A 21,398-nucleotide genomic window follows, 5' to 3' on the forward strand; every position below is an offset into this window, starting at 1 on the left:
ACTGTATTTTTGGTGCAGAGGCTGTAAGCCAGTACCCTCCTGCCAGCAGCACATAAGCAATCCCACCCTCAACTGCAACATCTATATCAGACAAAATACACCCTACAGGACTGGTTCTGCCATACACAAAGGGGTCATGAGGTGTGTAACACAGACGGAGTGGCCCAGTCGCAACATGGAAAGTCTACATTTAGGCAGGGAAATCCCATTTCAAGAATCTCCCAAACATGAAAACTGAGCCTTAAAGCCTCAGGGATATCCACATGTGACTGAGTTCACAAGTACCTAAACCCCTCACACGTCATCTTAGTGACCTGTAGAAAAATGACATGTAACTGCATTTTGGCTTTCCCAGGGCTTTATAATCTGCCAAAACATACAGCCAGGCCATTAATCTAGTGCAGAGGTAAGGAGAGGAGACGTTCAGGATTCCAATGGAGGTCAAGAGGAACCTCTTATTTTTTCAATATCCACATGAAGGACTGCCCTGTTCCTCAGCATGTCAGCACAATAACCCTTGCCATAAATGAATACAATCCAAGAAAAACATTTCTTTTCCCAGAGAAACTATTCCACTGTCTGCCTGCCTTTACAAGGCAAATGAGGACTACAAATGAAGATGAAACTGCCTATCACAGCATGGGCTCTTCTTGGGATGTTTTCCTACAAACAATGGCTCTGGTTGCAGACCCATCCCCAGTCCTGACATTCCTTACAGGTTGTGGGGCTCTCAGGGAACAAAGTGTGTAGAGGGAAAATGTTACCCTTCAGTGTTCCTACACAAAAGGGGGCAAGTAACTAACAGGAGAAACCATGCAGAGAAAAAAATCACTCACAGATCTGCATCAAAGCTTACCTGAAACTTCACCAAAATAAGTTGTTCCCTTTAATATCCAACTGGCTTTTGGTGTGGCCTTTGGTAGCCTGACACTTGTATTGCAAAGGTAAATCACCTGTAAACATTCTCCTCTTCCTGTTCAAGGACCCCTGTCCTTTTCTATCATTTTTCCTTTAATGGTTCCTTCTACGATTCAATAGCTGAAATATGCAGAGAAGCCAGTCTGGGGGAAGGAAACCTCATCAGCTCTTTGGAATCTTCCAATGTTCCAGCATGTGTCAATTTGTGTTATGAGAGCTCTAGCTATTTTCTTAATATTTTAGATTGAAAAATTCCAGAGGCATAGGACTCTCAGAGCAGGGTGATAATTCCTCCTTTATTACAGCCTTCTGTTTATAAACTGCTGCTCTGTCAGCTTGTCACGCGACCATGTAAAACATCAGACCAAGAAGAGGGAAATGTTGGGTAGAAGTGTGACAGTCTCTGAACAGCATTAATGAAGAGTTCAAGTACACAATGCAACCAGAATAGAGTAAAATAACAGCCAACCTGTACAGATTCTCAAAATTAGATGAGACCATCCTTACAGTACAGATGTTCTACTCACAGCACTTCTTCTTGCACAGACATCCACAAAAGGGACTGACCAATGAGTAAAAAGAAATAACTGAAGATCTCCAAAGTCCAGGAAAGTTCAAAAAGGTTTAGCTTACATACAAAAAACCTCAGTTAATTCCAAAAGTTCAAGTGCAAGTGAACTTCTGATTAATATTAATCACAAACACCACCAGTTTACCATGCAAATATTTTAATTATTTAAATTGCTCTCTTCCAAGCATGAAGAGACAGAAGTACCACTCCATGGTGGTATTTCCTATGACAGTGACAAAGGACCACTTGCATATAACTTAACTATAATAAATTCCTGTTTTGTATAACTGAGGCTGAATACCCACAGGATATTATTAACATTTCCCCTCCAGCATCTGGTCTAATAAAGAAACACAGAACAGCTTTGCTGTAGTACAAAAGTTTACAGAAAGGTCAACAATTTAATTAAAGACAATACAAAATATGTTGTCTGAATTCAAATAATTTATGTAAAAGTACATGCATGAGAAAATACTGGCAAGAAGATTTGGGTAACCCTATTATCAGATGCATGTTCTTTGTTACTAGAGGTAACATACAGTCAAAAATACATTTATAATTTAAGTGACAACAGGAGACAGTATTTCAAAAACAATTTTGAGTCTACCAGTCCTTCAATGCAAAAAAAAAAAATTCCTGTTAACACAGGACAAACTGATAGAACACAAAAATAGAGCAATACTGAAGTCTCTGAACAAGCCTGCAGTGTTTTGGTTTTCCTTGTATCAAGGAGGGAGAAGATACCAGAAAATAAAAGGGACTCTGTCTTCTCATTTAAGTTTTTAGAAACTGTGATCAGAGCATCAGGGATTACTTTCATCCATACACCCCACAAAAACCCACTCTCCTTGTGGAGAGACAGGGCACCGATCAGGCACAAATCTTCCCTTCCACACGAAGCAGTGCCATGTCCACTCAAGTGTGGATCCTGTAGCCAAAGAAACTACCCCATGGTTCTCAGGGGGGCCGCTTGACCCCAATAAGCACCTTCTCTCAGCCTCCAGCAGCACTGGATTAGCACCACTAATCCTCTCAAATCACAAGCTATTCTTCACCTTTGTCAAATATTAAGACCCCAGAAGTCACCTTCTTCATTATGGTATCAGACTGAAATACCCAAGATTTCTTACCATGTGTCACTTGCCCTCCACATTTTTGTGGTCAGCTAAACATTTTAACAAGACGACACATGATTAACTTCTTTCAAGACATTTTAGTTCATTGATTCTCAATAAAAGCACTGGTTGCAGTACAATAGTTTGACATACAGCAACAAAAGGTACTCAATTTACATGCACGAGCTATTTAACAATAGTACACAGTCTTTCCTATTGCCATCATAAACAATCAGTACTGTGACAGCTGGCACAACCTTCCAGTTGTTCTCATGAGCTGTAAAAGTGATGAAAACAGTGTTCCAATGGTACAATGCCAAAGAACAGAGATTTGGCGACTGCTGGAAGATTCCAATTACAATGCCAGTATCATAGTGGTAAACAGTGTTGAAATCATTATAAAAACAGCTACAAAAGAAGCTATGCAAAATTGCTTTGACTTGTACTTCAGTTTAAGAAAAACATGGGAAATACATACAGCTTTGTATAGAAACAAAAGTGCATGCAGAGGCAGAACAGTTAAAAGTTTAAAGCAAGACAAATGTGTGGATGAGTAAAAAAACCTCTGAACACAGAAGTACTGTAAACCAGCAGCAGTGTGTTGGGGAAAGAGTGCATAATTGGTTTTCTGGATTGTTTTTGTGGCTTGGGGTTTTTTTTGGTGTTTTTTTTTTTTTGTTAGAGTTGTGGGGTTTTTTGTTATTGTTGTTATTTTATTTAATTTTATTTCAATAAAGCTTCCATCTTTGAAGTGCAAGCAGAAACTCCCCTGCATTTGTATTTGATACTTGGCTGAACTTTCATTTAGTTTTATAGCTTGGTCCAGATTTTTAAGGTTTAATGTGCCAAGTACAGCACATACTACTAGAACTCCTCAGTCTAAGCTTCCCAAATCTGCTTTTCAAGAAACAGATACAACAGTATCACCTTCATTAAAGTCAAAGTTTCAGTATTGCTGTTGAAGGGCTTCTAGAAATCAGAACACAGAAGTCAGATTTATGACAATGAGATAAGTAATGAGCTTTGTAAAACACACATGTTACAGTAAGACTTTTCCTAGAGCAAATAAAAATCATCAGGGGACTTAATTTTTTTTTTTTTTAACATTTCTTTCTAGGTTTGTGAAGTGCTAGCAATTTCAGCAATAAAACTTTCAAAGTGCCCTGGCTGTGCCACTTTTTAGTGGCTTTTCCGAATAGTATTCAAACAAGTAAGAACCCTTCTCTAAGGGACAATTAGAAGTTTAGCATTATGCTATTTGCAAGTCAGATCTTGAAATATTATGAATATTCAATACCTGTCATCATTTTATTCATAACCATATAAAAAAGCAGTTACATGATACTGCACTGTCAGTAAGACAGTTACATGATACTGCACATCAAGTAAGACTGCAAAAATAAAAGTCAGCAAAGTAAAAAGGCCTCAATTCTCATATTTTTCTTGCTTGGTTTTTTTTACTAATTGTCTCACAGAAAAAAAAGTAGCAAAGGCTTAATCTTAAATACAAAGGTATTATCATCAAACCAGGTCCTCTAATCCAGACTGATGGTACGCTTACCATTTCAACTGAACCACTCATTACAAACTTGCAACACTAGCACTCATTCATACCCTGAACTACTCCCTGGCCTCATCCCAATCAACTATTCACACCATATTTTAAGCAGAACAATTAAAAAATTTGTTTGTGGTTTTGAAACAGTCGTTTTGAATTCTTCAATACCACACTCAAAATACAGGAAGACAAATTTAAGGATATTTCAACTGAATTCTCAAAACACTGTTTAGAAAGGAAAAAAGAGGCATGAATATGCAAAGACAGAAGGTGTTAAAACATTACTTTTAAAGTGGACTTGGTAGAGAGCCTACACTGGAAACACTTACCTTGTCAAAACATCAACATGATCATCTCAGAAGACAATTCAGAGACACTTAAGTCAGGATTGTGAAAAAAATGAAACTATACTGTCAAAGTTCACTGAAATATCTAATCTAAGGCAGTGCAAAATGATGGCTGGTGAGGGGCAACCAGTCACCTTGCAAAATGAGGGACTTCAAATTATTCATCACTGACCTTCTTAATAATCTGCACTGAAGGACCTGATGAACACCAGTGATATATATCTGTCATGCAATTACAACTGTTAAGCAACCAATATGCAACTCAAGAGTGATACTGTCATCCATGGTGGATTATTGAAGTAATAATCCATTAAAGAATAAGTTCAAAGGGGAAAGTGGTAAACATCTTGCCGTAAGTGAAAACACTTTAAAAATTTACAATTAAATAAAAACCTAGATGGTATCTTATAAAAAGAAGTACTGAACACAACAAGGCCACAATAAATTAGTGTTTCCATAAAATGACATGCTGAAGGTTTTGTTCCCAAGTCTATACATTTTTTACTGTCTGTTAATTCCTAAATATTGACAGCATAATTGAATAATTGAGGTACAGTAGTTTACATTTGTATATGTCTTGTAAAAAGATTATTATTTTTCTTCCAGTTTTTCTTCCTCCTCGCCAAAGAACAACAAAGGAAACATTCCTAAAATGCAGCCAATGGTCACTCCAATAGCTTTACCCTAAAGAAAGGGGGGGAAAAAATTTAGGTTTTCAATGATCAGTTGTTACTCATTTCCCATGTACCACCACAACCAGGAACACACACCCCTCGTTCTAGTTTTCAGTTAGGAGTCGTATTTTTTCTTAGCATGCAGACTAGAAACACAGTCTATGAGAGAGACAGATATGACAAGGTTAGAAACAGTGTTTGCTGTGATAAAAGACAATTCTGAAGAAAGAGGAGAGCAATGCTCATGAAGAGCTGCACAAGTGGCAAGAGAGAAAACAGACACTCAAAGGATTAGCAAAATGGCCAGGAAGACAGGAAAGGAAAAAAAAACAAAACAACAAACCACTGAACAACACCTACACACATTTTAGGTTCAATTATAAATGTATTTGCTTGTATCTGCTGCAAATCATAGAAGTCAGAAATGAGTGGCTCCTTGCAAACATGATGGCTTTCAAAGGCACAAGGCAAAACCAATAAAAATTGAAAAACATTTCAGAGTTGACCTGAATGTATAAGTCAAGAGGAGAGGAAATAAAGACAAGCAGCCTCCAAACCACATCACCAGCAGTAGGTGGATAGTGCTGAAACACTTGAGACAGCAGGTAAAAAAGAAAAAATGCTACCATACAGGCAAAGGTGCACAGAAGTCTTCACAGAAAAAGGATGTGAACAAACTGAGTGCAATGAAAGGGTTTTTCCACAGGCTTAGCTTTTACTGAGAAGACTCTTAGAACGGACAGACCATAGGGCAATATGCCAACCCTTCACTGCTCAGTGCTTTGATCTATCACTGCTAAACCTAACTTTCTCCCACAGCTTTTCCTCAGTAAGTGCTATTTCTCTTCCCTTAAATCTGCAAAAGTATTTTTCCCAGTGAAGGCTCATTCTGACAAAGTGAAATAAGTATCTGTTTCTTTACTCAGTTTCTGATAATCTCTTTCTTTAATCATTGCTCTCAGTGTTGAAGTGGGACCACTTCAAATGTTTAAATGTCAAGTAAGTAATCACAAGAAATGAAAATGAATCTGCAAGATGAGTATCCTGTAACCATAAACACAGGCAGCGATTACTACGCAAATGCTAAAAGTTTGGCCAGAGTAAAGCTAATTTCATATCCAAGCTAATTATAGAATATTAGAAATTACTACATACCAGCACAGGTATATAAATAGCATGCACTTGACAAAGAATGTATAGGAGTAAACTACTAAGGAGTCACAACTTCCAAGTAAACTGTCACCATAGCCAGAGCTCAACCCAGGTATCTGCACAGCATACACAAAGTTACTGCAGAGACTATCCACGCCACTAGTTACTTGGGGCTTGCTACATACAAAAAACCACTCAAGCCCAAAAAAATCCAGTCTCATGATTCTCCCTGACATGGGATCATGACTAAATCTTCTGGGGAACAGGCACGATGTTGGTGGTCATTAAGGAATAAATAGAAAAAGTGACAAAAAGCATTTATCAGCTAGTTTAAACAGAAAACACTCCATGCCAGCAGTGCCGCCCACAGGATACTCACCAAGTGTGCACTGAGACGCGTCTGCCACATGTCAGCTTGTTTGGGCGTCAGGTCAGGGATTGACAAACCCAGTCGTGAAGCCAAAGCTTCTACATAACCTGCGAGACTGGAAGAACCACAAGACAAGAACAAACTATTTTGAATCTCACAGTATCTCTAGTGAGGGTTTTGAAATACTTGAACTTAAAATCAAGAGCTTTTCCTTCAGCATACCGATAAAGTGATTGAAAGAAAACTATGGCAGAGTTTAGACTTCCAAAGGTCACATTTTCCAATGTAAGTTAATTATCTCACTGATTTAATATACAGTATTTCCAGAAAAACTTTATGCAGTATAGCACAACTGGGACAAATGTTAATGCATTTTTGCAGAGCTTTTTAAGTAACCTTTACTGGAGGAAAGGTCACACACAGACTAGTTAGTGGTAAGCCTTGTAATTTGCAGAAAACAAAACAGAGGCAAAGTGGGAAAAACAGGCATAACAAACAGCTTTACTTTCTGCAGCTATGCAAAAATCTCCTTTATAAACTAAAATAAGCTGTATCTCTTTTTATCAGAAATAGGTGTGCCTAGACCTGAAGACATTGCCAAGATATTGTTTTAGCTGAGGAGAAAGAAAATCTCTTCAGATGTGGGGATAACAATCTGAGAACGTATATTAGGCAGAGCTGTATTATGTTACCAAAAAAATTATTTTCTCACTTTGCATCTCAATGAATGCACTTAATATTCCTACTACAAGTTCATACATACCCCAGTCCAGCTAAATCTGAAACAAGGTTTCCCAAAGCTGCAGCTGGAGGGAGGAAGAGGGAAGAGAAAAAAGTATTATTCTAGTTACGAACAAAATCTACCAGCTCCCAGCCCCCAGTGACCCTCGCTTATTATCAATTTATATAGAATTAAAGACTAAGGAACTAAGTTCCTTTTATTATAATGTTTTTATTCTGACCTTATTACAGTTTAATAACAGTGGCAGACTAAAATAGGAGGTGCAAGTATTTTTCTCAATTTACACGGAGAAAACTTGACAAATACAAAAAGACAACACTAACACCTGGAAATCAACGTAAGTTTCGAGATCAATGTTAAGAACAGCTGTGCGTGGTTGCCAGCTCCATGCAGCTAATGCTGGACACCAAGCAAAGCCTTCCAGCGCCTGAAGAGGCACAGGAGCACTGGAAATAGAAGGAGCTGTCACTCAGATATGCAGCTTTGATAAACAATGTCAACATATCCATGAACTGTGTCAATTTAAGAAGAAATACTGTGAATGAAGTTACACACAAAATACATGATTTCACAGCAGGCCTTACTGAGATAAGCTTGCCTGTGACTCTCTCACATTGAACCAAGGACTGCAAATTCCCAAATCTTTAACTCGCTCTGCTGTAACATTTTCAGTTAAGCTCTCCCTCCATGTGCTTTCGAGCAATGCTGCACCTGCAGCTGGTGGATCCGTGAGCAGCTTTGTACCCTCTGACACTGCAGAGGCACCAAAGCTGTCAAGCAGAGCTTATCAGTTTTGGCCCAGGGCAGGAGCAGGGTGGCTGCTTGGCCTTCCTGTGGTATCTCACCATGGCAGAGGAGCCACCAAGAACTGCAGTAGAAAGACACCAACACTGATCTCCACTTAGCACTGCAAGCAAACAGCAACGTACAAATACATATATCCACAAACATCAATACTGGGCCCTGGGGAATTTAGAGCAGTTCCATTACAGAAATGCAAATATACTTTCCCAATTGACCCAGGATTTGAAATATTAGGTTGAAACCAACAACAAGCATTTCAAAAGCTATTTGAACTGAAATTCCATTTCTGGAAATGGAATATGTCCTTGCTTCACCCAGAGGTTGTTTCTTTATTAGGAAAGGCAGCTGCAAGACTGAGGAAGTGCCATTTCCAGCCCTGTGTGCTACTTTCAGCCTAAAATATAGGAATGTGCCGTATTAGTCTAAATGTGCTGCATTTTTAATACTTGCCTGCCATAGTTGAAATTCCTAAGACAACTCCAATTGACAATTCTATTTGGGTACCCTGAAAAATAAACAGTTTTCTCATTATTTGAGGGATCTGGAATTAAAATAAATTATAGTGATACAACTGACAGAATTATTGCTTACTGCTTGTCTATGTTAAAAGTGAAAGGATAAATGGACATTTAGGATCACACAGATCCTACCTTCCTGGCATATATATTTCCCCCTAAGGCAAGAGCCTACTTCTGAAATTCTTTTAATATTTCATACTCTTGTAAGCAGGCAGCTGGTGGACAAACCTGCAACCTCTATCCCTGCACACTACCTTCTCCACTCCAATTCTTAGCTGAATGTACAGCACTGAATGAAAACTTCTACAAATACTGAGCAAACAAATAAAACACAATATCACAGCTCCTTATGTTTTCAGCTGAAGAAACAAAATCACACGGACTGCACTATGAAACAGCACGACGTGGTCCGAAGATGAGAGACAATGTGCATGAACTAAAACAAGACGTGTTCCAGTTGGATAAAGCAAAACATGTTCCACCATGAGCACAACTGAGCCTTGGAACAAGTTGCTCAGACAGGCTGCCCTTGGATTTCTCAAGTCCCACAGGATAAAACCAGGAACAACTTGGTTTCATCTTACAGCTGGTTCTGCTTTGGGCAGGGAGTTCGACTAGAGATCCTGAGACAGTCCTGAGCAGGGGGACCTTCTAGACTAGACCTCACAGGCCAGTCTATTCTGTTCTCTTGAAAAACACTTGAAAATCACTTGAATCTTACAGACTCGATCACGGAATTAAACAATGAACTTACCGCAGCAATCATAATTGCGTTATCCAAAAATCCAAACCCTACAAAAGGTAATGCATTGTGGAAGAACACTAAAAGAAACAAGTAAAAGAGAAAATAAATAACTATAAGAGAGTTCACTCATGCACAGGAACAACTGAAATGTCTAATACTGGTTTTAAGAGAAACAAAGGCAACATACACAAAATTCATTTCCTACTAATTCTGCTGGTGACCTTTTTGTTGCTGGCAGGTGTGGTAAAACCCTTGGCTACAGAGAAATGTTACTAATGGCTTGTGAAGAACCAGCTAAACAATTTACTCTGCAAATAGTTGTACAATTTCACATGGAAGCCTACTAGTTCACAAGAGAAATATTTAAAGCTACACAAACTCTGGTATTATTTAGAGACCTTCCAAGGATGTTGCAGTATCACTGAAGATCACCAAACTGTCTCACCAGACTCCCCGCATGCTTCTCTTGCTTGAAATAAAGGCCCTTTCTCTGCAAGTCTCTCACTACTTCTGTGCAAGAGCTCCATCTTCTTCATACATTCCTAAAAATTTGTATTTTAAAAGCATTGTCTGGAGCTAGACAATTCTTGCCAACACTCCTTCAGCCAAATTGGCAAATGCTAAGGTAGTTTTCATTAGTGTGTCATATACTGTTAATTATCTCACTAATTCAACCCAAACTTCTGTCTTGATTTTGTTTGTGCACTGTCCTCAGAACAAGTTAGATTTGTAGCTGCTCCTTAATACAGTGCTTAAGAAACCAAGTTCCACCTTTTGTTTCATGCATTTTCTTCTTTTTTACTTCTGAAACCCATTAAATCCTTTTTGAAAATATTTTCTATTGCAGAAGCTTGGAACATGCTGCTCTGGTTAATTTCTAAGAATGAGTACAGTGCTACTGTATCATTCCTTTTTGTCCTGCTTCATTTTCTCTCCCAGGTTTTAGCTTGTAAGCTTCTGATGGGTGTGGGATTGAATTTGCACAGCGTTGCCTCCAGCTGAGTTTCAAGGCGCTCACTTCGTAAGACTAAACACAGCTCGAGGACATGCTACTTGACAAAAACACAGCTGAAAGTTGAAAATTTTCATTTTCTTTAACATTCATAATGCAGCAGATACTTATTTTGGATTTGGTTGGAGTTTGGGGGTTTTTTCCACTTCAGATTGGACTATAATTCCTACATTTTATAAACTTAAAGAGATGCAAACCTACGAAGAGGGAAGAAAGAAGAGTACATGACCCTCACAATCATGTGAAAAGAAACTGGTACCAGTACCTTTTGGGTTTCCTTCCTGCAGACAGTATGAATCCATGACCACACAAAAAACCAAAGCCACACTCAAGATCTTTCATGTTTAGGTACTAGAATGTGAATGGACAGTTGCAACTACTTTGTGGGAATACACCTATCTTCCAAACTGCACAGGTAAAAGACAGCACAAAATGTATGAAACTTTCAATTTTTTTTTAAGCTATCACAAGACAAACCCACCAAAATATAAATAACAAAAAAAACACACAGATATACCCAGTATTTTCAAATGTGTGTACCAAACTCCGGAGCTAAAAAGGGAGCTCAAATTCTTAGTGAAAAGGACAGAATTTTGGAATTCATGGAGCAAACAGAACCCCAGGGACAAAGGGAGGAAAAAAAACCCCAAATGAGAATAAATGTAGATACTTAGAAAAGGAGAATGTTTGCCTAAACAAATTGCCCACTGGAGAGTATAAAATCACAAAAATACACTAATTTGGAAACTAAATCAGAATTTGAATCATCACGGTATTATAAATATTCCAATTTCTCTGCAATTTTATACCACTTCTCAGTCCTTTTAAAACACAAAACCTCCACAAGGTACTGAAGCATCAACACTGCTTGGCTTAGAAAAACAGTGCTTGCAGCTGGCTTTGAACAGCATGCTCTCATTTGGGCTTTCTGTCCTACTTTCACTAAGTGCTGCACATTCTCCAGCCGAGGTGTTACGAAACAAAGGCAGCAGGGTGAGTGTTGGTGCTTGCTTTGGTTTTCTCTTACTCCATACAACAGGGATGAGGACAGACAAGCACTTGTACAACAAAGATGACACCAATTCAAAGAGAGACTCCACAAATACTGAACCATATTCAACATTCTTCTTTTACCATGTCTCAGTTGTCCTGGAGATGGTGGTGCAACCTCCAACTTCTCTAGAGAAGCCAAAATGAAATGAGAAAGTTAGCTGCTTCATCACAAATTTGGTTTACTATAAAGTCTTTACCAAATTACTAGCAGGCAAAAAAGCAGTTATGTTATTTAACAGCTTTCAAATTGGAAAGAAAAATACTTCACACCTACATTTTTACTATTTTTACAAAAGAAAACATGGTATTAAAGCCAAAAAATCTTAGAATATTACAAGCTTAAACTGGCACAAGTGATTATGCAAAGTAACAGCACACTTCAGAAGCAGTCCAACAGCCATCTTCATTTGAAAATTACAAAAACACACTAAAATTAGAAAAATCAAATCTTCTAGAGACAATTGTATGTTATTAATTTTTAGAGGTCCTATAAACATGCAGCTGACAACCTTCTTTCCCCCATAGAGAGTATACAAAAAAAAAAAACCCTACCATTTATATTCTCACAAAAGGCATCTTTTCACAGCAATATAAGAATAAAAGGAAAATAGAGACCACTGATTTCAGTAACAGCAGATTAAGTTTGGTCATTTGGTGCATGTTGCAAGTATCCTGGCCTCAAATCACTAAGAGTCTGCAAGGACCAGGACATCACTCCTGAACCTGACAGAGTACTTTCTGTACACAAAATCAATGCAGTCATGACTAGAGATGCTGTGCAGAATGCAGCAGCACGTTACTCATTTAACAGCAAGGGAAAGAAACCTACCTACTTTTTTAGGTTTCTCTTGTTTTGTGTATTTTTTGTGTCAATATTGAGAATAAGACCTCCTTTTTAAAACAAAAGAAGTCATTCCCGCAATATTTTCCAATATTATGAACCCTGAGATTCTGACAAGTTGCTTCCATACTTCTGCTGAAGTAACTTCTACAGAAGAAGGTTAAAAATGGTAAAATGCAGAACCTACAACACTCAAGTATTCAAATTTTACTTGGGGAAGCCAAGTACATGGAAAGACAATGCTGCAAACACAGACTGTGATTCATTTGAGCACATATCTGAGCAGTAGAGACTAGAGTGAGTATTCTTGCATCCAAGTCACTCTTATATTCAATACTATTGTAAAGAAGAAACTAAAATACTCACTTAAAGTAGCTTTGAGGAAAAGAGTGAGATCATAATACCAGTATTCAGCCAACCAGGACACTGACTTCCAAAAAAGTTTCATCAATTGAAGGTCTTTAACAACTTTCAAGCTATAGCAGTTACTGAAGAGGTGCTTCTTCCCTCTGCCCAATGTAAACACTACCTAAGGTCTAGAAACAGCAGTTGTACTTACCATGAAAATGGGACAAGTATAGCCCAAATACTACAGAAATAAAGATTATTTTTCTTTCCCCTAGAAAATGCCAAGAAATTCACAGATTCAAAGCTCAGAGGAACATGGAAGAGGAACATGATAAACAGAGGGGAGCCCTGTGAGAGTCAATCTTCTGAAGCCTCGAGTATTGACAACAAGAAAACGTCAGACCAAAATTTTCAGCTTGTGTTCAAGAAGGATGAGATTGGGGATGGGACCCGTTTTCATATGGTCTCCTTCTGTCCTCACAGGTTAAGCAAATCTTTTATAGAAGCATGGACAAAGAAAGATCTATATACACCAGTACTGCTCTTTGGGCAGCTTTTCTCAGAGACCGTAAATTCTTACGACACTGGGGAAAATCAGAACCACCTTGAAACAAAGACAGTAGCTGAGGCCACGGTTTCCTAAAGCTACAGATGCCCTGAGGGTGGCCAAGCAACCTAAGCCAACACCCTCACATTCCTGATGAAGCTTCCCTAAACTCATCTGCCTCCATCCTGCTGAATGCCAGGGAGAGAATAAAAACCCAAAACCGAACACAAGCACAGGAGGTCACAGAGTGCTGCCCTCCATGGCTTTCTGCTCTGATGGGAAGCCATCACACCAACCACTGTGGTTCCTAGGCTTCCTGTGGCACTGCCACTGAAACCATCCCTGCTACAGTGCCATCTAGTCTCTAGATCTAGGTCTCCATATGCAAGCATTTTGTGATAAGAAACTGTAACAACAAATTTCCAGGAAACACTCTACCTCTGAGGAAGACATCTTTTCATAGCTTTCCCTGGTTATGACAGCCAGTTAGGTTATATAGTTTCCATCTATTCTGGGTACCAAAACAGAATACAAAAAACTATTCAGCTTGTCACAAAATAACTACAGTGCTCTAGAACATCAGTTCTCTGGATTTAACTACAAATGAGTTTGCTAGCACCCCTCAGCCTACACAATTACATTCTATTCAGTCTAGCTAGACAACTATTAAAAAAAGCTAAAAAAACCCAGTGCATAACTGACTTTAGAAACTTAGTACCAAAAGGAAGAATTAAAAGTGTTTGGTAGAAGGAAAAAGAAATAAAAATGTCTTGCGTCTAGGAATAATGGGAGTTCCGAGTCTAACTAAATAACTAAAAAGAACATAAACTTGTCCTTCAGAACATACAGCAAGGACTACCTTGGGATGTTTCTAAAAGAAGGGAGGCTGGGGGACACAACTTTGAGGTTAGAGGAAAGACAAGTTAGTACAAGATAGAGGGAAATACCAGGGGATCAAATATAAGCAAAAATAACTTAATCATTGACATAATCTGTTTCAGTAGTGTGGGATTCCTCCTAAATAGGCATTTTATGAAGCAGTACTTCAACACTATCAGGACAAAAGTTGCAAGAGAGGCCACTAGGGACAGCATGGTGGCACCATGCTCTGGAGACCAGACTGCTCCTGATCAGCCGCAGGGAGCTCATGTCAGTAATGGGTCTTTGTGCTGCACATGCAAGAACTTTATTTTATTAAAGGGAGTCTTGTCAACTCATCTGGAAGTGTGCCTAGCTTACAGCTTCCCTCATCATTAAGATAAAAATTAATCTGTGAAAAAAATCAGTGGTTACACATATTAATGAGACAGGGATTGGACAAGTCTGCCAGATGAAGTTCAGATAACTGGGGCTGGTGAACCCTGCACACACACCGGACAGGGAAGCTCCCTCTCTGTCTGAGCCAGGACAGAGCCTGAGAGAGCATCTCATCCCACCCCAGCACAAGCAGGGCCAAGTCAGACCAGGGGACTCAGCACTTTGTCACGTTGTACCTGCAGGACCAGGCTCATGGGAAAAGCTGTCCCCTATGGAGCACCAAAACAAGGCTTTAAAGCACAAAGGAGACTTCCCTGAAAACCGATGCTCTGCCTCTGCCAGGTGCAGAGCACTGCCTGCTGCAGGGAAAGGGCTGGTGCAGCTCAGCTCTACTTGCAGAGGCCAAAGATTAGTTTAATGTTGGGCCATGGAGAAGGAAAAAAAATTAAAGCAGAAAAAAAACCCCAACCACTGTGGCTGGAAAGCCAAAAACCTTTTTACAGAATCACTTCCAACACCACCTCTTTAAAGCATAACATACTTTAAAACTCCACAAGATATGCACGGACTGAGAGCCAAAAAAATTCTCTAAACCAATTTTTTAAAACTCTAGATAGAAAAATATATTTCAGAATAGGGTATTTATTCATAGGAAGTTGTTCTGACTATTTGAATTTTCAAGACTCAGCAAAAAACAAGAATAAAACTATTCAGAGAGTACAGCAAAGGAAACATGCCCTTTGCTTGTTTTACCAGAGGGAAAACAAGAATCCAAATTGCAAAACCCTCTTTGAAGAGCTCAATTCAGTCAGAATCAAACAATTCAGAGTTTAAATGTCTGGGGGAAAAAGAAAACAACTCTAAAGTACTCCAGAATTGCATTTCACGATGGCCATTCACCAGCTCATCCTGTGCCACAGTGCTCAGTAAGACACAGAATTCATCTTACTGCAGAAGGAATAAAATGAAATGGTGGAGTGAGGAATATTGCTATTTTCTGACATTCATTACCATAAGTGAGGTTATAAACCAAGGTTCAAGTGCAATACATGTCATGAGCCCTGAATTAGTAAAGTCTGGGAAGCAGAAAAACATTTACTGCTTCTTAAATATGTTCTTGAAATTTTTTAAATTTATAGTAATCATCTTTTTTTCTAACTATTTTAAGAAATAGTTAGAACCTGGGGGGAGCACAGGGGGTAAAGGAGTGAAATATAAAACCATCATCATAAATAATATCATCCACAACTTGGCCCAAACCCAGCAAGTTAAAGTCACTCTGCCAATTGTAGCCAAGTACTTGCAATTTAGTTTTAGAATTATTATTCTTAGCTGACAAGCTCACCACAACTAACAGGTAATGGGAGTGCATTTATTTAAAAAAAACCCCAACCAAAACCTAGTAAGTTGTCATCACAGGTTTCTGAATTACCAATTTTTTAAGAACTGGCATACAAGAGAACTTGCAAGCCTAAAGGCATGTATTATGTTTTATTCGAATTGCAGCTAACATCACCATAAATTTTACAGCTGAATCTGTTACTGTCACCCAGGGGCAGGAAACACTAACACTGAATGCCGGTACTACTGCCAGAGCTACCCTAGGAAAATACTTGCTACTGCTGAGTGTTGTTAAATCTGAGACAAAAATATGACCAGTGTTTCATAGATTTTTAAATGGTGACTGAATTGTTTAATTATTAAACAACAAATATCAAGAAAGAAGAGTATAAAAAATATTAATAATCTAGATCTATTATAACATCATTTTAGGCTCCGAAGGCATCTAATCTGGAAGTTACAGAGGGTGTTTTGTCTTGAATTCATCAATCTGTTTCCTCCAAAAAGCCTGTCCAGATCATTTCAGCAAATCATTCAGATATCTATCACTGAAACAGCAAAAGCATCACTAGCACAGAACAAGAAATCAGAGCAATCGTTGTGTCTACTAAAAAGAGGTACTCCTTTGCACGTGAGTTCACAAGAGGATCTTTACCCCCAAAATTCTGGATTGGAGCCTAAAAATGAGATGTGTTATTGCTTTGTTCAGAGGTGAATCCTCAAAAGCAAATTCTGACTCTGATGTATGAGTTCATTCATGGAATAAACTCGTAAGATGCTTCCTCATTGTCCTTTGTTCCTCCTCTGCTCTTCTTCAATGTTTTCACCAAAACTGCAATGTAGCAAAATTAAAAAACCTTGTCCCATTGATCTTCAGTTGGGTTCCCTTAATATTCCAGACGGGTAAACAACAATCCATGAGTTGACAGTAAAGAAAAATTCTCCATTATTTGTTATAACTCACAAATGGTTTCCTGTTACTACAGCAATTAAGGCATGAAAGGATGCTGACTCCTGCAATGCTAAATATAAACCTGGCTGTCGGCCCCTTCAGTCACACGCCCAGCAGAGGGAAAGCTGGGTGAAGCTCTGGTACAAACAGACAGAGGAAAATATAGAAAAATAGATAGAAAAATTCTCTACTGCTCTGGAAAAGGTAACTATGTCCAAAGAGATATTCTGCATAAATACAAATAGAACAGTATTTTTTTAATATTCTCTGTAACACTGTAGAGAATTACACAGTGATCATGTTGCATCACCCTCCCGGAAAAACCTTGAAGTAGCAGGAGATTATCACCTCTATTTGAAACTTTTGCTACAACTACTGGACAAAGATCTGAACAAGCTTTGCAGGAATGCAGTGTGCTCCCTGGCCAATCAATTCCCTTCAGAACAAACCCCAGTAGTGACTTCAGGCTTAGGTTATTCCTGTGATCACCTGTAGTGAGTACAAAATACACTTATCCTATTATCCCTTCCAAAAATGTGACACAGCATTCATACCCTTTTAAGGATGTTTGACAAAACAGAGAGACCTAAGGTGGAAACACTGACTGGAAATCTAGGAGAAAGCATAAAATGCAAACAGGTATCCAGAGGCTCAAATCACTGTCCTCATCATTAAGAGGGTTTTATCCCTGATCTCTATCAGTGCCTTATAAATGTAAAGGTCAGCATTTCCGCTCGAGCAAGTTCATGCCAAAATAGTAGTGGTTTGTTTAAAAAGGTCTCAAACCACAGCTGGAAAAAAAAATTATAAGTAAGATGCTTGCCTTGGGATTCAACGGGGTTAATCACATAAAATGATGACAACACAGAAAGGACCTGCAGCTCGTAATAGAGATGCAGCATAAGGATAGAAATACAGAGTTCGAGCTGTCTCCTTCAGAAAGAAATGGAAAATGTCAGAAAAACAGCTGAAGTGTTTGTATAAAAGCACCAGCAACATAGTAACACTGACAGGAGAGCAAACAAGAACAATAATGAGGTATTCTAATCTGTGTTCCACAAGTAAATGGTTGTATTATTATTTAATGAAAAAAAAAAAAAATAAGAAGGTACTTGAGAGTTGCCAGGAAATAAACTTGCTATAGCAATTCCCTGACTGGAAAGAACTAATCTTCAGAGTTAAAATTCTCTGCCTTATAAAACCAAATACTAGTCCCCCAAGAGGAGGTTGGCTCTGCCTTCCCTCCTCATCCTCTCCATTTCAACGCCTGAGGACTGCAGGGAGTTCCCAGGAGCGACAGGAGGGACACCTCCCAGTGGCATAGCAAACTCTTCCATCTTTGGATGAATGAATCTTCCCCTGGGATTATTTGCAATGTCTCCACTAGATTTGGAAAAAGACCAGATGAGTCCTTCTGACTAACAAGAGTGGAATTAATTTCATCCAAATATATTCATTTAACTGTTTCGGCATTTCTCTGTCAGTACTGATCTTGTTGGGCCCCTCTCATTCGAGGCAGGGATCTATCCAACATTTCATGGGTTTGCAGTTGAACGGAGTAGCAGCACAGCAACAGTGCTGAACTGGAAACAAGACCGTGGTATCTGTGTATTATCAGGGCATGACATGTTCCTGTAAAAGGACAAGCAAAGCAATTCTGTGGGACACCACAGAAGATTTGTTAACAAAAATTATCAGCATTCTGTGCACAATCAGAGTTCTGATCTATTGGAGGACTTTCATCACCTTTAAATAGAGTTGTGTTAGACATCACTGATGTCTAAACATGAGAGCTCATGAAATATCTAGGGAGTTATATATACACAATTATAATATCGTTTATTCATTTATGTTCCCCCAGGCCCTGTTTTAACAAGAAATCTGAGAAGCTGGTGAGAGACAAGCTTGGTTTATTCCTGACCCTCCTCTCACTTATGCCCTTTCCCCTCCTGCACAAAACTATACTTGTTTCCCCAGGAAAGAAAGCGAGTGGGAAAATAGTTTTAAGAACAGGGAGCAGCACTGGCTTTCAGGCCCAGGTCTGGTACCTGCAGCCAGCAGCAGAACCCCTTAGAGGAGACAGCTCACTGACAACAGCCTGTGCAGAACCCAGGGGAACCAGGACACTCCTTCCTCCACTGCCCTGGCATGAAACTGAGAGTATTAACAACACAGGGGGCTTGTGCCTCGGGCAACAGCAACAGCCATGCTTCCCACAGCCCCTGGTACCAGCAGCACCTGCACTCAGACAGCAACAACCCTTCCCACAGCCGCCACCACCCGCAGGCAGCTGCAGCAGTGCACGAGCACCAGACGGGGGGCTGGCACATTAAATGTGTTTGGTGGGATTATCCTTTTCCTTTAAAAGAGCTCGACTACAATCTTTACAGAGACGTGAAGAAAAACTGCTATTAAAACACACACCACTAAGTACCAGCCTCTTGTAAGCAGAAAGTTCCATTCCCTGCCTGAGGACAACCTTGGAAGCAAGTACAACCACAAAAATAAGCTTCTGTCTGAAATAATTTTAAATGCATGTAGAGTTTATTGCTTTTCATCTGTCTCAGACTTTAATATAGCTACCCAAAATAAGACAGACAGGCCAGATAAACTGAATGATCGTCAAACATTTTGTTACAGACTCATACTAAGTGTAATGACATTCCTTCTAATTTTTCATTGCATTGGGGCATTAAAGACAAAAGTATCAGCTGCCTTGAAGTTCTTAAGACTCTATTCAATCCTGTCAGCAAAAGAAACACCAGAAGAAACCACTGACAATTTAAGTTCCAGCCATAAATTACACGCAAGTAATTTGTGCCTCTCTCTATAAATGCCTAATGAATACAGAATGCAGTAGCAATGAAGCTATTCTTAACTCTTCACCTGCTGCTAGAGGTAATGCAGTAGATTCATGACTTTGATACTCCCTTCCCTTCCCCATGTAACTTAGCAAAGCCTCATTTGTGAAATTAGTCCTACTTCCCCATCTGACTCCCTGCATAATCAAATTCAAGCTGCAATGACAGTTTTCTCTGGCAAACAGCTGAAGGAATGATTATAATATAAAAACAGATAAAATCACTTCACATGCAACTTTACCTTAAAATATTTTCTTTTGGCTTTTATGTTACAAGAATATGGAATATCTACAGGGCTGTTATGCAGTTGCATTATGTAATAATTTATTCTGCACATGAATTTTAAGTTCTAATAAAAAATTCACTCTGTTCAAAATTATCTGAAATATTAAGATTGCTGGTTTTGTAAATAAAGTCATATAAATAAGGAGAAACAGAAGACAAAGGCTACTGTGCTCTTCTCTTCCTAAAAGTGAACAGTTCTGACTAAGCTCACTTTTAGTTCTTTCAACCAATTGCCATTATTCTGCAAAACAAAAAAAAACCAAGAACATCCTTCTCCTGGTCGGTGTTTCTCCAGCCTCTGGCAAGCATGAGGCCTCTCTCAGGAGGATTCAGTGCATCCCTGCAGCTTCTAGCTGCAGAGCCACTGCAAGCTTCGGTTCCTGTCACATCCCTGCAAGTGCCAGCTGTGCACACACTCCCTCTAAAGCTGCTTCAGGACCTCTACTCTATGAAGAGCTGCACATCTGGTCCATCTATTTAATCCCAACGCTTCTTAACTTTCCCAGAAACTATCCAATGCCAGGTTATGAAACACACAGTTCTGCTACTTAAGAAAGTTTTGTTTTTCAACTTTATGCACTTACCCTTTTCCACCATTATTTTTAACTTGTTCTTCTGTCATTGCTTTACTGTAAGCAGGCAGCAGACTCCTGTGAATGCTGAAATTACACCCTTCACCTCCAGTTCTCCTAATCATCTTGAAAATTAGTGAAATACAAACACAAATCCTCAGTTCAAAGTTTTCTGCATGCATAAGCCTGTTTTGTTTTCCACAGGGGAGGAAATATGGAATCTAATGTATTTAACACTTCTCCCCCTGGCAATGGAAAGTATGCTGTGGCACTGCCTGCATCGGTGACATACCCGCAACCCCACTGTTTACTGGAGATCTTAATGAAATATGCACCCCTATAGTTTTTCACGCTGTGCAATGGAGACTGATCACAGTCTGCCTCCAGCATCCTTCCCTCCCTCTGCTTCTCCAAAATCTGTGCAATGTTTACACAGCCCCTTTTCCAGCAGCAAGGAAGGGGATGGATTCAGGCCGAGGCTGCCTTTTGCAGTGCTGAAGCAAAGTACTGTGTGATGTGGGGGGGCAGCCACTCACACCACAATAAATAATCTTGAATAGAGAGCCAGAGGAAGGGAGAGGAGAGACAGCTCCCTTCCTAGCTACAAGACAATGTTGAGGTAAAAACTAAAATTGCAAGTAGTTGACAAAACTGCAAAGGTAACCTGGGAGATCAAGCCAGTATTGCTCACTAGTGCAAGTCACTGTGTGCTGTTAGCAACACAGAGATCCCAGAACAGACTCCTGCCTGAGGCAGAAAAATGCTCCTGGCACTTCCCATCAGAAAACAGAAAGACAGAACCTTAGGTGAAACAG

General features: G+C 39.3%; 1 protein-coding gene across 3 annotated transcripts in view; it reads right to left on the reverse strand.

Annotated features, from left to right (window-relative positions):
• Window positions 1-1,194: 1,194 nt before the first annotated feature.
• TMEM65 (transmembrane protein 65) overlaps window positions 1,195-21,398 on the reverse strand; it is a 29,994-nt gene continuing 9,790 nt past the window's right edge. For all 3 annotated transcript variants that reach the window (XM_042035925.1, XM_042035924.1, XM_042035923.1), the window contains 6 exons: window positions 11,661-11,705; window positions 9,524-9,591; window positions 8,702-8,756; window positions 7,469-7,511; window positions 6,715-6,820; window positions 1,195-5,193 (listed from right to left, as the gene is read on the reverse strand). In XM_042035925.1, the coding sequence (XP_041891859.1) occupies window positions 5,101-5,193; window positions 6,715-6,820; window positions 7,469-7,511; window positions 8,702-8,756; window positions 9,524-9,591; window positions 11,661-11,705 (410 nt within the window). In that variant the 3' untranslated portion in view covers window positions 1,195-5,100. The remainder of the gene's footprint in view (window positions 5,194-6,714; window positions 6,821-7,468; window positions 7,512-8,701; window positions 8,757-9,523; window positions 9,592-11,660; window positions 11,706-21,398) is intronic.

The sequence above is a fragment of the Corvus kubaryi genome, unplaced genomic scaffold (assembly GCF_017639235.1).
Source record: "Corvus kubaryi isolate FWS band 111438036 unplaced genomic scaffold, C.kubaryi_AGA036_p1.0 37385, whole genome shotgun sequence".
Lineage (NCBI taxonomy): Eukaryota > Metazoa > Chordata > Aves > Passeriformes > Corvidae > Corvus > Corvus kubaryi.